This window comes from Clupea harengus, chromosome 5, assembly GCF_900700415.2.
Source record: "Clupea harengus chromosome 5, Ch_v2.0.2, whole genome shotgun sequence".
NCBI lineage: Eukaryota > Metazoa > Chordata > Actinopteri > Clupeiformes > Clupeidae > Clupea > Clupea harengus.
The window spans coordinates 26,836,734-26,852,466 of record NC_045156.1 but is presented as its reverse complement, the minus strand read 5'-3'; the positions used below and the strand labels follow the sequence as shown (position 1 = coordinate 26,852,466).

General features: G+C 39.0%; 2 protein-coding genes across 4 annotated transcripts; both read left to right on the top strand.

Moving 5' to 3' along the window:
* Positions 1-4,572: 4,572 nt before the first annotated feature.
* On the top strand, positions 4,573-8,898 carry c5h1orf159 (chromosome 5 C1orf159 homolog). Of its 3 annotated transcripts, XM_031568351.2 has the most exons (9): positions 4,580-4,952; positions 5,481-5,557; positions 5,762-5,846; positions 6,021-6,116; positions 6,261-6,302; positions 6,480-6,614; positions 6,724-6,749; positions 6,898-6,928; positions 7,225-8,898. In XM_031568351.2, the coding sequence occupies exons 2-9, from the start codon at positions 5,492-5,494 to the stop codon at positions 7,326-7,328; spliced, it is 585 nt and encodes a 194-aa protein (XP_031424211.1). In that variant the 5' UTR covers positions 4,580-4,952; positions 5,481-5,491; the 3' UTR covers positions 7,329-8,898. The 3 variants fall into 3 exon arrangements, with proteins under 3 accessions (XP_031424209.1, XP_031424208.1, XP_031424211.1); XM_031568348.2 differs by having other exon boundaries at positions 4,578-5,557; XM_031568349.2 differs by lacking the exon at positions 6,261-6,302 and having other exon boundaries at positions 4,573-5,557.
* A 4,290-nt stretch (positions 8,899-13,188) lies between these two features.
* On the top strand, positions 13,189-15,691 carry LOC105889185 (RING finger protein 223). The gene is made up of 2 exons (XM_012814983.3): positions 13,189-13,579; positions 14,326-15,691. The coding sequence occupies exon 2, from the start codon at positions 14,354-14,356 to the stop codon at positions 15,053-15,055; it is 702 nt and encodes a 233-aa protein (XP_012670437.2). The 5' UTR covers positions 13,189-13,579; positions 14,326-14,353; the 3' UTR covers positions 15,056-15,691.
* The last annotated feature ends 42 nt before the right edge of the window (positions 15,692-15,733 follow it).

Genomic DNA, 15,733 nt, shown 5'->3' with positions numbered 1-15,733 from the left:
TGGCTAATGAATGATAATTATGATGTTAATGATAACAGGCTTCTTTCGAATTAACTAGGCTCGACTCTCATTAACTGTGCTATAATTTATGATTTTTATAGTTTATAATATAATATAATTCATCATTTTTATATTTTTGCAATAATAATCTTACTTTAAGACATATACCTAAGTGAAATTCACTGATTGCACTGACAGCCAAATTTGCTTTCAAGCACAAGTGTGCTTACATCTGTAGGGTATGGCCTTAAACATACCAGGATACAGTAACTAATTAGTGCATATTAACACACCCAACATTTGCGTGAAATGATAGCTAGTTACCTTGTAACTTTGCTTCAGACTATGCTGCAAACTGTATTTCCTGGTTGCTATGGTTGTTTAGTTGCTATGCTAGCTAACTAGCTAGCTAGGGGAACTTTTCAAGTATACCTTAAATGGTTTAAATGGCATAATACCATTTGTGTGAAATGATAGCGAGTTATCTACCTGACGGTTCAGTCTCAATTTAACTTAAGATCATAATAAGAAATAGAAACCTTCTGGGTGCCTGTGCAGCTTCACTGCTTGACCCCCAAACACACACATTTAACTCAGCAGCTAATTAGTGTATATTAACACACCCAGGCAACTGCCAACTGTTAAAATGGGGCACTAAGCCCGAGATGGCCAGGATTGCCCATAGCTAGGTTAACTGGCATGAGACCTTGCATGTTTTACACGTCTTGCGGAGATTCGCACTCTGTAGCAACCTGTTAACTAAAGTATGCTGGGAATACACCCGTGACTTTATTGTTATGGAAGACTGAGTGGGAATACAAATGCCTTATCTATCCTGTGTTGTTTTACCTGATACCAGTGGCGATTTTAGCCCAACATTTCTGGTGGGGCAATTTTGTATGACGTCATGTCATCTTCACAAAAATAGAGCTAGCTGATTATTATATTATTATATAAGCAATTTGCCTATGCCCAGGTAGGCATATGCTATGGGCTGCATTTTGAGTGCCGGCAGGGAGCAGAAATCCTATTTCAATTACATTTCACATGCTTCAGTTGCTTCATTGCTTATTGTGAAGAGGAAGATGCGAGACCACAGACCCAACAACGCAGAAGAGCTGAAGGCCGCTATCAGAGCAACCTGGGCTTCCATAACACCCTAGCAGTGCCACAGACTGATCGCCTCCATGCCACGCCGCATTGCTACAGTAATTCATGCAAAAGGAACCCCGACCAAGTATTGAGTGCTGTACATGTTCATACTTTTCAGAAGTCCAACATTTCTGTGTTAAAAATCCTTTTTTTTATTGGTCTTAAGTAATATTCAAATTGTCTGAGATCCTGAATTTTGGGTTTTCATTAGCTGTCAGTTATAATCATCAAAATGAAAAGAAATAAACACTTGAAATATATCAGTCTGAGTAGGTCAGGTGGCGCAACTGCAATTATGCTTTATAATATTATTACTAATTATAATATGATATATAAAGCTCTTGAATTGTCTATTCATTTTCTAAAATGTTTATTAGTTTTATATTAAAGATGGTATACAGTTTCAAACATTTTCATGATTATTTTTTAATAATTGTAGATGCCATTATCAAGTAAGGAAAAATCTGCACGACACAAGGAGCGCACTAAAAATGATCCGGCTGCAAGAGAAGAATATCTTGCAAAAAGAAAAGAAAGGAATGCTAAACTGTAATGCAAGCCTGGATTTTGTAGTTACTTTTATACAGTTGTCAGACATTTAAAAAAAATCTGTTCTCATGTTTTATAGTTATCAGAGGAGGAAGAGAGAGGGAAAGAAAAAAGTGAGACAACAGTGGAAGCAAGACCAGAGAGAGCACAGGGGAAGGTACAGGGCTATGGAGGAAATCTTGAATTTCACACCAGAGTCAATGGATACAACTCCCAAAGAAGTCCCAGCAGAGCTTCAACCTAACCCTCCTAACATTGATAGAGGGAATATTGTCAGTTCAGATCAACCCAGAGCATCCTCAACACCACAGAGAGTAGCAAGCAGGAATGTGAAATGGCTAAGAGAGAAAGCAAAATTGCCCCGTAAAATGCACAAAATGAAAAGTGAGATGGAAGTTGCAAAAAAATTATCTGAAAAATTAAGAAAGTGTTTAGAAAGATTAAGGGCAAAAGATTCTATGACGCAAAAGGCAAAATGTAATCCTGAAGGGAACCGATCAGGGAAGAAACTGGCCATCCAGAGAAAGGAGAAAGTTGCTGACTTCCTCTGTGATGCTTACTGCAAGGGAGAAAGGACACGGTCACAAAAAACAAAATCAAACAACAGCGGCGTGTCTTAGTTAAATCTTTAATTGAACTCCATCTGCAGTATAACTCTGATATGCAGAAGTCACACTGGCTCTCTTGCAAACAATTTGTTCGGTACTGTCCTTTCTGTGCATGCTTGGACCATGAGAATGTCAAACTCCTACAAACTGCAGCAGAAAGGTCTTCTCAAAACTGCTAGCATTTCTCAGCTATTGTCCTCAATCGTTTGCAGTACAGACAACAAGCCATGCATGTATCGAGTCTGTGCAAAATGCTGCTATAATGGGGTGGAAGTTTCAAGACCTCAGGCAGAAGAGAATGTCACCTGGAGTCAATGGAAGCGAAAACCTGTGTCAGAGGGGCAAAACACGTATATGAATTTTGTTAAAGAAGCCCAAATTGGAACATGTACTGAACTGTTTCTATCATAAGCTCGACAGCCTAGCCAAACACCACTACATTTTTACTATACAAAGGATGTGCTCAAAGTGATATCAGAACCAGAGCCTCTTAATTCATGGCAGACTGGGACTGCTTTAGTTGCCACAACTGAAATGGTATATCAGCCCTCTAAAAGAGTTAAACAGTTAAACATTTCTGTTTCATGTTTTGAAATATTTTGTCAAACATTACTTTTTGTTAAATCACAATACGTTTTTTTTTTTTGTGTGGGTAGTTATATGTGTTACATTCCAGTTGCTATGCATTGAATATTTTAAAATCTTGGAATACTTTTCATGAATGACTTTGGATATATTTAGACTTTTCAATGGTGATGTTATGTTTTACTATTAAACTAAAGTATCAAACTAAAACATGATACTGTAGAATGTGACTTTGTTGTTGTTCATTTACAATCCATTACAGTGTATCTAATCAATCTATTGCACTATAGTCTATTCCTGTACCGAATGTGATCCTATGGCTATTTCCTGTTTTTGATAAATTCACTACTTTTACTTTAATAGCCTTGATAAATGATCAATTTACTACTTTAACTTCAGAAGACTTCAGACTGTTAACTACATTTTTGAAATAAAAATGCAATTATTCTGCATATTTCCTGTGATTACTACTGTTGTCAGGGCGCACAACTGAATCATCAGGTGGTGCGACGAGGTATTTATTTTATTTAAGCCAATAAATAATAGTTTAAAGTGACAAATGGTTGCAAACTATAATGTGCATAGCTATTGTATTGAATACATTAATTTGTATATTCGTAAAAAAAAAATTCTGTCTTTAAAAAAGATTTACGAAATACCTGGCACTAGGATGCAATAATCTTAAATTGTTGTAAATACAAAAACAACCTCAAAAAAATAATAATCTGTTAGCACTGTATACACACTAAGGAACACTTGCTAAAAAATTCACTTGGAGTGATTAGTAGGTAAATATATATATATATATTAGGGCTGTCAATAGATTAAAAGTTTGTTTTTCTTCTAAAGACTAAATCGTATAAATTAACGAGTAATCACTTGAGACAGCGTGTATTTTAGACACTGTTGTTTAATTGCATTTTTTTAAACACAAAACTACACACAGAGCTGCTGGCAGCATTCTCGAGGAGCTGCATTTTTCGTGCTCTCTCGCCGTCATACAAGGAATGTATTCGAGACACAATGGTGCCCCTCGACGGTAAATCGTAAGAATGTCCCCTGAAGCAATTCGAATCACCTCAGTCAGCCCACCGTCCTCAACTAGGACTGACACACAACATGTCAAATGGCAGAAAACGAACAGCCTAGATTAATTTATCCAGTAGGGAAATGTCCCCGTAGACATATTTTAAAGGGAAACTTTTCAACCTGGGCCCTATATTTAACTGTAAAGAAATAATGTAAAAAATGACTAGCCTACAGCACTGTTTTATAGTCCTTAGTAAAAGTTTGGACCCAAAAGATCTAAAAACAGGGCCAGGTCGAAAAATCCCGATGATACTCGTTAAGGGCAGTCAACCCTTGAAGTTTTAGGCTATTTGATGCTGCCATCTCAAGAAATAGCTTCCATGCATGTTAGAAGAACTACATTTCGGAAATAAAAATGTGTGAAGAAATTGTGCTATTTGTATTTGTGTTAAGTATTGTATTGTTTCTTAATACATAACCCTCTAGCCAACACCATTAGGTAGACTATTATATAGTTAGGCTATTAGTCAGACCAGTGTGTTGTCCGCGACAGCTTTTATCCAGAGATTATCTTCTTGACCAGGTTCCATCTGGTTGTAGGGCTGTACCAGAGACTTATGCCGTTGCCATGTATATGCAATTTGTATCCTAGCAACTCAGAGACAGGAAGTCTGATTTCATTTCACGCCGTAAAAGTCTTCTTGCGACCCAAACGTTACCTGGGCGTTGATAATGTGTCCATGAGAGGACTGTCGTGACTGCAAGCAAGGACAAATCACAAAACAATCAACCAAAAATAATATTTAACAAAATGACTCATCCCTAAGCATTATTGCGCAACTGTTAGTTTGCCGTGTAGAGTGACAGACGAAAAGGAAGTTGATAGGCAACAAGCTATCTATCTATCGCTAGATATGTTATCGATAGCTAGCTAGCAAGGTAACTTTACAGCCTGTAACATCGCATATTCTTCAAACGGTCGGAGTTGCCCGGGCAGTAAACTTCACTGTAGTTTGCTAGCACGCTAAGGTAGGGTAACGTTAACGTTATTGTATTGATAATGGTCACTAGTATTCATTATTAGCGTTTGTTGGCTGCATACGCTTAGTTTGGCAATCAGGGCTATAAGTAACACCGGTTAGATAATGAGAGCTAACACCAAACGTCATTAGTTAAGTTAGGATTCGTATCTATGTAAACATAAGATCCACTGAGGCCATGCGGTTTCATAAACGTGTCTATTCATCCAAATTGTGATACAGCAGTGTTAAATTCAACAAACTAACCATTTTTTTTAGCTGTAAGTAGCTAATGTTAATTAGATTGATGCCGTTAGAACTTGTGAGCTAGGTTACTGTGAGTGACAGTTATATGTGTTAGCAGGAGAGACACGAATGATGTTGCTACTTTATAACCGAAGTCAATATTTACCTGAAACGCTGAGCAAATCACTAGTCCTTGTGTATACCAAAGATATAGTGTGCTGTTCAAATTTCAGAGCCTCGTGCTCATTCCAGACTGAATGTTTAATTCTAACATGTAACTTGTTATTTGTAGACAAGGTCGTCATGACACACTGCAACATATTTACTGGAGCTGCACTTCTAATGATCTCGGAAAACTTTGTAACAAAGGTACATTTGCTGTATCATTATATTAAAGGTACTCCACGTAGCTAGGATACAGTACGTTGGCTCCTTATTTATCTTTGGTAGTGAGTGTGTCATTTATTTCTGCTCTGGGTGGGTTTTCAGGGCTTCTCAACTTGTTATACATGCTTGTACATACCTTCAACACTTCAACCCCTGTTTACTGTCTTTGGTGGGATGCTTTTAAAGGCTCTTCTACAGAACCCTATCACTTGCTGTGGGTCCATGCAGAGAAGCAATGAAAGCTGTATGAATGCCACTCATTGTGATTCAGGTACTGCTCCTTTGACACACAGCTCTATCTTTGTGTGTTGTATGTTGTAATTGGAGGCTATGTCTGTTCGTCAGTGGTGATGTACTATTAGGAAGAAAACATCAGTGTGTCAAAAGTTAATTCAGATCTGGGGGCCATGTAGCAAACCTCATATGCCTTGTTTGGTCTCATTAGGCTGCCATTTACACGTTCTGGAGAACAATACCTCAATGTGCTTATCCTGTGACTCAGCAGTTCCAGAACAAGGCGCCCTCACAGTCTGCAACCACAGTGAGTTTGGCACTCTGTATAGTTAAATCATGGCTGAAAACGCTTTGAACACTCGTTTTTTTCTCTAAAGCTTCTTCTGAAGTTTGGATGAATGAACATTGGTCAGCATTATTTTTTTCTTCTTTTTTTGCTTGATGCTTACAGCAAGGAGCAATGTTACCACAAAATCTACAGTTATTAACCTTGGTAAGAAAGGTCTTATAATTATACCATACTCATTTCACTAACATTGTTCACATTAAAGTAAGAATTAAAATTAAAGTGCAATGACAATTATTCTATTGATTTGGACTCTGTCCTATGTTCGATGCACTGAAATAGTGATAAGTGTGGATGTGTGTGATGGGTTTGGCTGTGCAACAGGTGGGCCAGGTGTGGCAGCCTCACTCCTCCTCGGGACACTGCTGATCAGTCTCTTCCTGATCCTATCTGTTGCCTCCTTCTTCTACCTCAAGCGCTCAAACCAGCTGCCTGGGCTTTTCTACAGGCGTAACAAAGGTGACTCAGTCTACAGGAACATCATTCTTTCATGATGTAGATGATTGACTATTGCTTAATGTGTACTGGGAGATATTTTTACAAGAAAGACTTCTTTTTGTTTTTGTAGCATTCATATTCCAGCCCAGTGAAACGGTGAGTAGTTCACCTTGATTTTCATTGCTTTCTTTACAATTGTTAGGACTAAGGAACCTCGCTCTGCTAGGAGCCACTAGTAACTAAAATAACGAACAGGTTTAGCCTGTTAACAGATACCTAACACATTCCTCTCCTCTGTCTCAAGGCGGTTATGATGCCTTCTGCTGGAGCTTCAGGTAAGAAAAAAGTTTACTAACAGCAGTGCCCCCTTGTGGCCAGTTGTAAGGCTGTGCTATGTAGTCTTGGAAGACAAAAGTGTCATTTGTTGGAAGGTGGAGCTGTTGCATCCACATAATGAATTAGGCATTTCATTGAATTTGATGACTATTTACCAGATGACAGGAATTCCACATGAATAGCTGTCATAATATTGTGAAATGCTTCTCTCAATGTGCAGAATATGTGCATTTAAACTAGATTGACCCTTACTTCTTACAAACATTAACTAAACAATAATATGCCCAATTTGCAGTAAGGAAACCCAGATATGTCAGAAGGGAGCGACCATCTGCTGCGTCAGCCTCGAGCAGTGCCACTGTGTCCACAGGACCAGTCACTAGGATTCACAATGTGTGATCAGCCCACTGAAGTCTAATGAGAGGTCCTGATAGGAAGGGCCTCTCTGTTTCGGGTGTCTTATGGAGACGTGTTCCTTTCTTGTCCAATTGCTTAATTGTCCTCTCCACTGTCAGAAATGTCCCATTGACACTGAATTCTGACCAAAAACCATGTCATCCACCAGTTCTCATTTTAATGTACCGGTATGTACTTGATTTTAATGCTCAATGATGCATAAGAGCTGCAGTTATTTATTGATACTTATCATGTTTCCATTCCTTTTTCCTCTGTGTTTAAAACGCAACACCATTTGGTTTTGGTGCAGCTGTAGCACTTTGAGTTATTTATCTCGTGATTAGCAGATTAGCATTGTGTTTTTGTCACTAGCTTATTGTTCCCTCTTGTTTTGTATTGTGTTGTTGTTGTAGCAGTAAACCAAAATGAATTATAGTGCCAAGTTTGCACAACATTTGAATCACATGTGATGCACTGAAGTGACCAAAAACCGTCCCTCTGCACAGGTCTCCATAGATCGATCAAGAACACTCATTGTGCAGTGGACAAAATGTCTCTGATGAATTATAGCCAAAATAATATTAATGTTAATAATCATGTCCCGATGAAAAAGATTCCATACACCTGCATGCGGCCCAGTGCCAATTGAAACGGACACATTTCCGATGTAAGCCAGTACGCATGCAATTTGAGGTGAGAGCAGAGAGGATGCTCACACTGTCCTCCACTGTTGAAACCGATGGTCCATTTGTGCCTATATTGGTAAGCCATTACATATCCACACCAGCCTTACATGCATGTTAAGAAAGGTTTGAACTTTCAGTGAGGCTGTTCAGTCATATTGCCTCAAACATTGGAACTGTGACTATTTCCTGAGCCCTCCAGTGTATCTCCATTAACTACAGAATCTTGAAAGCATTTAGTCTTGAGCGGTCAGCCAATGGAAGCGTTACATATGAATGATAGCTGTGTTTTCTCTTACCAGATGGCTTTGTCTTGTTTGTCAGTAGTTGAAAATAGCACTTTTTAATGCCAATCCTGTGCCAATGAAGGTGATATGCACTGTTTGAAAACTTCATGGAAGGGTTGTGTAGGCTCCGGATGTGTATTCCTCCTTGTGTTTTTTTTTTTTGCTGAATCATGTTTCTTAATTTGAAGTTTTTCACAAAATGATATGGCTTTTGAAAAGTGATTGTATCTTATCTTAATTTCTGGTTCACTTAGTTGGTCTTCCTTTCTTTTTCTCTTTAAGTTGGGTATTATTATCAGTAGAGGTATGTTGCCTGAATAATGGCCAATGGTACGACGGGGATGTACCAACCAAAATTGAATGATGGCTTTTCACTTAGGTTTAGTTTGTATCTCATTGGTCTTTATCTTAGCTGTTGTACAGCCATCAGGAATCCTGTACAATTGTACATGGTCTTTTTTTTTTTTTTTTTAATGAGGTGATGAGTGGGTTTCATTTTTAATGTATTGTATTTTGTATGATTGAACGCTGATTATTTGGATTATTAGGTGATTCTGAAAATTGTCACTAGCAGTAAGATGACAAAAATAAAGTAATAAAGTAATAAAGTACTTACATGATAACATTGAGTGAGTTGTATTTCGTCCACTACAGGGGAACCTAAATCTAAAATTTAAGAAGCTTTTACAAGCTTTGTGCCTTTCTTGAGAAGACCTTTTATAGTCTAACTGTGCAAAACAAATTTGTGACATGAATTATTTTTATGTCTTTACCAAGCGAAGTGTGTATGCTTAAGAGTGGTAAAAACAAAATCAGTCAATTCATTGCTTCCTATGGCTTTTCTACTATTATAATCATTTGAGGGAGTCATTTGAGCTTGGCTGGTGGATTAAAAGGTAACCTAAAAGACAAAATTTGTTTAGATCTTTAGTAGAAGTTGTCTAACATTTTAAACCTTATAACTTTAAATGTATGATGGGTTCAGTGCCTGATGAAACTGTACAATTGTACCTTAAAATGGTCATTTTAGCAAGGGCTAAATAATAGTTAATTAACAACCAACAATAACTGAAATGCAGACCAGATAAGAGTCCAAGGGCTGATTATCTACTGACCAAGCCTAGTGCTCCACTAAAAGGAATGCAATATACTTCCTTCTGTTACCTTTACTGATACTGATGATGACCGTGACCTCCCACTCCTGTTCCTGAATTCACACACACAAATCAATGCCACCACCATCACCACAACACATGCAGTGGGTGTTTAAACTGCTTATTTAAAAAGAACTATTACTACAGCCCATTCTTCCCTGTGTTTTCCCCATGCATTTCTCCTTTATGCTGTGCTGTAGCCATCTACACATTTCTTAAACTGTTCAATAATGTATAACTGGCATTTTGTAATCCCATGAAATGGAGAGACTGCAAATAGATAGTGTACACTAGGGGACAGCCTAAAGCTAACATGCCATGTGACTGTGAATCACAACGAAGCCACCATACTTGGAGTAGGAGACTCTGGTGGCAACCAACTCCTTATGTCCATGATGAGTTATAGAACTTCTGGCAGCTACTTGCTAAAGGCTAGGCAGACGGACCGGGGAATGTTATGATGAGGTTGTACAGGTAATTAGGAGAGTAATGAGTGACACAATGAATCATTTTAATTTGTATAATTCACCTGGTGTTAGCAGCACAAGGATCTGGGTCAGGGAGGATGCAGATTCATCGCTCCCAGGTTAGTAAAAGGATCAGGGTGAATGAATCTGACCTCATATGATAAAAGATATTTCCCACTGGTAACATTCCTTTCTTCATCAGAGTTCAAACCTGTTTTGGAAGCAAAACTTGATGTCTGTTTTCATTCATATAATGCCAGAATTGGGGGCCAAGCATTGAAGCTGCATAGGGACCCATTGTGTTTCTACCTTTTCTTATTCATGTTAATTATCTTATCTAGGGTGTCTATGGCAGTCCCTAGAAGCATATGGTAAAAAGTTTGGAAGTTTCATGCCTGTGCCTTAAGCGCTCTAGTGCCACCACTGGGTCTAATTTGGAGTTGCATTTATGCACGCAACTTTGGAACTATATGCTGATTTTAAAAAAAATGAGATACTGTTGGTTTCATTGGATCAAGTTGAGTTCAATGAAAAGTGGATTTTATGAAAAATGTAAAAAAAAAAAAACATTTCACAGGCCACAATATTTGTCCAATCTTCACCTAAATTTGCACAGATTATTTTCAGACCAAGCCTCACAAAGCGATTTATATGGCCTTTTGATCTGGATGGGACTTTGAGCATTAGCCATGTCATATAATGTCATATTCACGGGAAAGCAACACCTGAAGGGCAGTATCCTTTTATTGCACCCTCATCCTTATTTAGCAGTAACTTCCTGCACGTGCTTAATTTTCCAGAAATTCCTTCCTTCTCTGCGTTCCAAAAGCTTTCGCCTGTCACTACAATAAGCAAAAATGCGTTTTGGCTAATAACTGGTGGTGAGCTCATATCTCGGCAAAATCTTTGGTCAACTGTCAGAAACTTGCTGTGCGTGCTTCCAGCCATGCCATTGACATACTGACATCATGTTTCCATGGTAATTCAGACCTGCTGGGCTGCTTGGCCCCCACATCGCTGCTTGCAGCTACATACTGTATCTTAAGATAACATGATTATATTATTGCATTTACAACAATGCTTCCATAACCCTCCCCTAAACAGCTCTTAAAATGACTCAATAACATGTACACGTTTCCTCATACTTTGTCCAGTCACCAATGAGTCTTTTTTTTTGCAAGGTAAATAATTACCCAAGAAGAATAGTTTCCTGGAATGCCTTGCACCTGGGGTATATTTTTTTTTTAGATGTGCTTGCTTTTAACTTACTGGGGCTGGGAAAATCCAGAAACACAACCGTCACAATTTTTCTTTTTTTTGCAGACCATTACATAACATATATTTCCAATGTATGTGCACTATTCATATTTGTACTTAACAGTTACCACTAAGTTCACATAAACATGTGGGCATGTGTACAGGTCGGCAGGGCTAGTGCATAGTATAGTATAGAATAGTATGCTGTGTTTCTGGAACATTTTTTACTTTAAAGGAGGCTTAAACGTTTGTAATTCAAAGACAGAGAAGGGAGTTGTACTGCATCCATTTACTGCATTTAATGTAATAAGAACCACAGTTCATGCATAAATGCAAAGCATTCATAATACTACTCAGTACATGTGATCTGATGGCACGTGTATTTACAAACCTGGACTTCGCCGTTAAATTGCCCCTTATCAGTCATAACTTTCATGGAGGTCATCATGGAATATCCAGGTTCCTGTTTACTTTTCTGTTTGACACTCCTCCGAGATATGCCATTGTTGTCTATAATGTCTTATCAACAGCTGAAAGCAAAGCTGACTTCTGGCTGCTTTGACACAGGGGATGTAAACAAGAAAAGACATGAGTTAAGAGAAATCTTTTTTTTCAGTTTGATCCAAGGCATGTGTATATGCAGATTCACCAAGGCATATGTATATGCAGATTCACCAAGGCATATGCAGATTCCAGTTGCACCAATTTTCACAACCTAGTTTTTGTAGATCAAATGCATTTTATGCAATTAAATAAATACATTCTTGAAGATGACACCATTATGCATTTTGTCCACAAAGATACATTGCTATGCATTCACATTGTGTACACAAATGCATTTACACTTTTTCTAAACTTAAAAATAAAACAAATTGCACTAAACTGAAGTTGTTTAAAAATCCATGACTCGGTACTACAATACTGACTCACAATCAATGTCCTACAACTTTCAGTGGAAATAATTATTTTCTTTTTCAGCTTAATACTGACTTCTACAAAAGTTCAAACACACTTTGTTTTCATGAACTGAAATATTTCTGTGCTTGTTCATTTCTGTGCTTGTGCATTTTGTAACTTGTAAGAATTTCAGGAACAAATGAAGCACAAACAAATAACAGGATTGTGAAATCTGCATTTTGTGCCACAAATGTGAGACTGTGTGCCTAGGAAATCTGAACATCTGAACAAATTACGTTTGGTCCGAAAAATCTGTAGTAAACTATATTTAGTATTCCACAACATGTATGTGACCTTGTTCGTGGGGTAGGATATATTAACGCATGTCAAATAAACATGGTTGTGACCTTGTTCTTGGGTAGGATATATTAACGGCGTGTAAAATAAAAACAATTCAACAATGAAGAGAATTCATGTGCCAGACTATGTCTTATTCCACATGAATGTCAAAATCAACTATTAAGATGGTACAACTAAGATGGCAGAGTGTGATGAAAACATTTGTGAATTAACTGACATGGTAGGACTTTGGGGAGGAAAATACAAGAAAAATGTCAGATATTCAAAGGACATTGGTTTATGAATCAACACCAATGTTGTGCCTGTCAATGCAGGAAGGCCCTACAATGCACCCAGAGGGGCAAAGGTGAAATCCATACAGACGCAGTTAGCAGGAGTTACTTGGTTAAGAAATGAGTATACCTTTAGCTTTTAACCAAATAGATTAAAGCTGTCACAGGCCCAAATACATATCCAGGCAGTTTTGGTCACTTCAGTAGATTACATCCCAAAATGTTGCCATTTGGGGCGAGTTGAAGGAGTGAGGCCAAATGTAACATTTAGCTGGTAGAACAATTACTAGTTCTGTTGTCCATATTTCATTTAAAAAGCTACTTATGTCCCTGCTGATCTGAAGGGGACTTTGAGCATTAGCCATGTCATATGATGTCTGACAAAAACTATTAAAAGCATAAGACAGGAGACAAAGCATAAGACAGGAGACAAAGCCAGCCTCCAGGGTATGGCCACACCTGAGGGGCAGGATCATTTTATTGCACTCTCATCCTTATTAAGCAGTAACTTCCTGCACGTGCTTCATTTTCCAGGAATTCCTTCCTTCTTTGCGTTCTCCTCCCTTGACGATTTCTCCTCGTCAGACGTGCATACAAAGGTGTGGTTCTGAGGTACTAGTTATTCATAGATAGAGGAAAGAGCCTCAGAGCCACTCAAACACATACAGAGGGTGGACAAACTGTACCTTACATAGACTGACCACTACAAGGTTGGCACTTGTTTATAGCAACCTTTCTTATTGAAAGATACAAAGAGATTTTCAAAATACTGGAACTTGACAAAACGTGTATAAATATTTAGTGACCACTGGAGACAGAGCAATAGGCCAACAAGCAATTAACACAGAAGGACTACGGCAGATACAACTGAATTCAGGTAAGAAGGATTCACTGAGACTTGTGACTTATCTCTCCTCCCTCAGGAGCAATAGAGTAAATTGTTAGACAAACACATGAAGTCTATCATCTCTGCTTCCACCTCCAATTCCATAAACATAAACCATACCTCTGATCAATGTTGATGTTTTAAAATGCTGTGTCTACACATTAAATAACTCTAGAGTTAGAAATATAGAGTGTTTTTCTTATTTGCTGCCAAAATAGCTATGAGGTAGCCTAATATACAATACTTATGAAGTGATATGTGCAGTTTATGCTTAAGGGACCCAAAAAAATATCTGGTTACCAGTATTTACAAATTCAGCCAGTATTTACTTATCTGTCACTGCTGAAAAGTAAAACAGTAACGGTTCTCCATAGAAACTAGAAACTGTCCATAGAAACTGAATAATGATTGGCTTACCAGCTCCACACTGTTCTGTATAATTGCAGCCACATAAATAGCAATGACCTTGAATACTGAACAGCTCAGGTGACAACAGAGAGTCGTGGATGATATGTTTTATAGATTATACCTGATTATAACTTTAAGTTTAAAATGTAAATGATGCTGTATATGTCCCCATACTTGTTTCTATCTCCTTATTTACAATGCTGATGCAAATTTAGGACTGCCTAAATAGGTCGACTCACTCCTGTTTCCACAACACTGCTTTTTTTCTCTTAAATGTAATTTTATGGTTGCTAGTTACAGAGTATTTCAGATGGATGTCTTTTTCTCAGGACCATTTCTTTAAGGCAAGAGTCCACGATGTGCACCAGTGCTGTGTGGCACACCCAGGGGACACTGGGTCCCTCCGGTTACACTGAGGCTGCCGAGAGCCCTGACGATGGCCGACCTGAATGCTCCATCTGCTTCAGCAGCTATGACAACGTCTTCAAGACGCCCAAGCTCCTGGACTGTACCCACACTTTCTGCCTAGAGTGCCTCGCACGTATCCTAGCCGGGTCCGAGGAGTTTAAGAAACAGGTGAAGACACCGGGGGAAGGCGATGCCCACATCTCTTGCCCTCTCTGTCGCCACCCCACCACCGTGCCCAGGAGCGGCCCTCCAGCTCTGGTGACGAGCAGGGAAGTGCTGGGAAGCCTGCCGCAGCACCTCCAGCAGGAGGAGCCCGTGAGTATGATGGGGAGGAGGCTGTGCTACCTGAGCCCCATGCGCCCTACCTGCATCTGCATCGACGTCGGGGAGAGCAAGCCAGAGGGAGAGGCAGCAGCCAGGCAGGAGGACAGGCGGAGGTATCCCTCTGGCTGCTGGAGGTTGTGCACGAACTGGAGGCGACTTCTGCTCCTGGTCATGTTCCTGGTGCTGCTCGTCGCTGTGGTAACGTGGCCACTCCAGTGCATGATCACCAAACACACTCTCGCCGGCTGCTTTATATGCAATCGGACACCACCAACCACAGCCCCTCCGGACAGTGAGCCACTGCCTGGCATTGGGTTCCCTCTGTGAGGTAGGTCAGAAACATACACACACGTGCCAAAAGCACTGAGCCCTTGTGGACTGCAGTATGACTTACCACAGGATGCTCTGCCTCTACATGAGCGTTCAGGATTTTACACGTCACATATCACAAAGTCACCCTCACATGGGCCCAGATGTACTGTTTGTGATGACATTGTCAAATCTGTCTGTAACCCTCAGTGTGTGAAGTCACAGAAGTCATGTTGACTGCACCTGCTACCAGTAATCTTCCGTCAGTGAACTATTGGGTAAACAGCATTTGTCTCGGATTCACAAACCGTTTATATGTACTGATTGAATATGTATCGCTTTGAATTGCTATGCAGACTTGTTATAGTTTTGTAAAGATAAATGTATGCACAAGAACAAAACCAAGAATAAAAAACCTTCTAAATACCACTGTGCACATGTTATATTGCCTCGACTGGAAACACTTTTACAGCTGAACCCAAAGGGCTGTCACGTGTTGAGTGAGTGTGGCAGAGTTTTTATGTTTGTGTTTGTGTTTGTGTGCATGTGATATAAATAATAAGTGGTGATGTTTATATGATGACGTGGTGATGTGTATACTCACAACAGCACTGATGGCATAACACAAATTCAAATAAAAAATGATGAAAGATGGCTTTTTTTTTCAGTGTTTAACTTTCCATCAGTGGGTTTTCT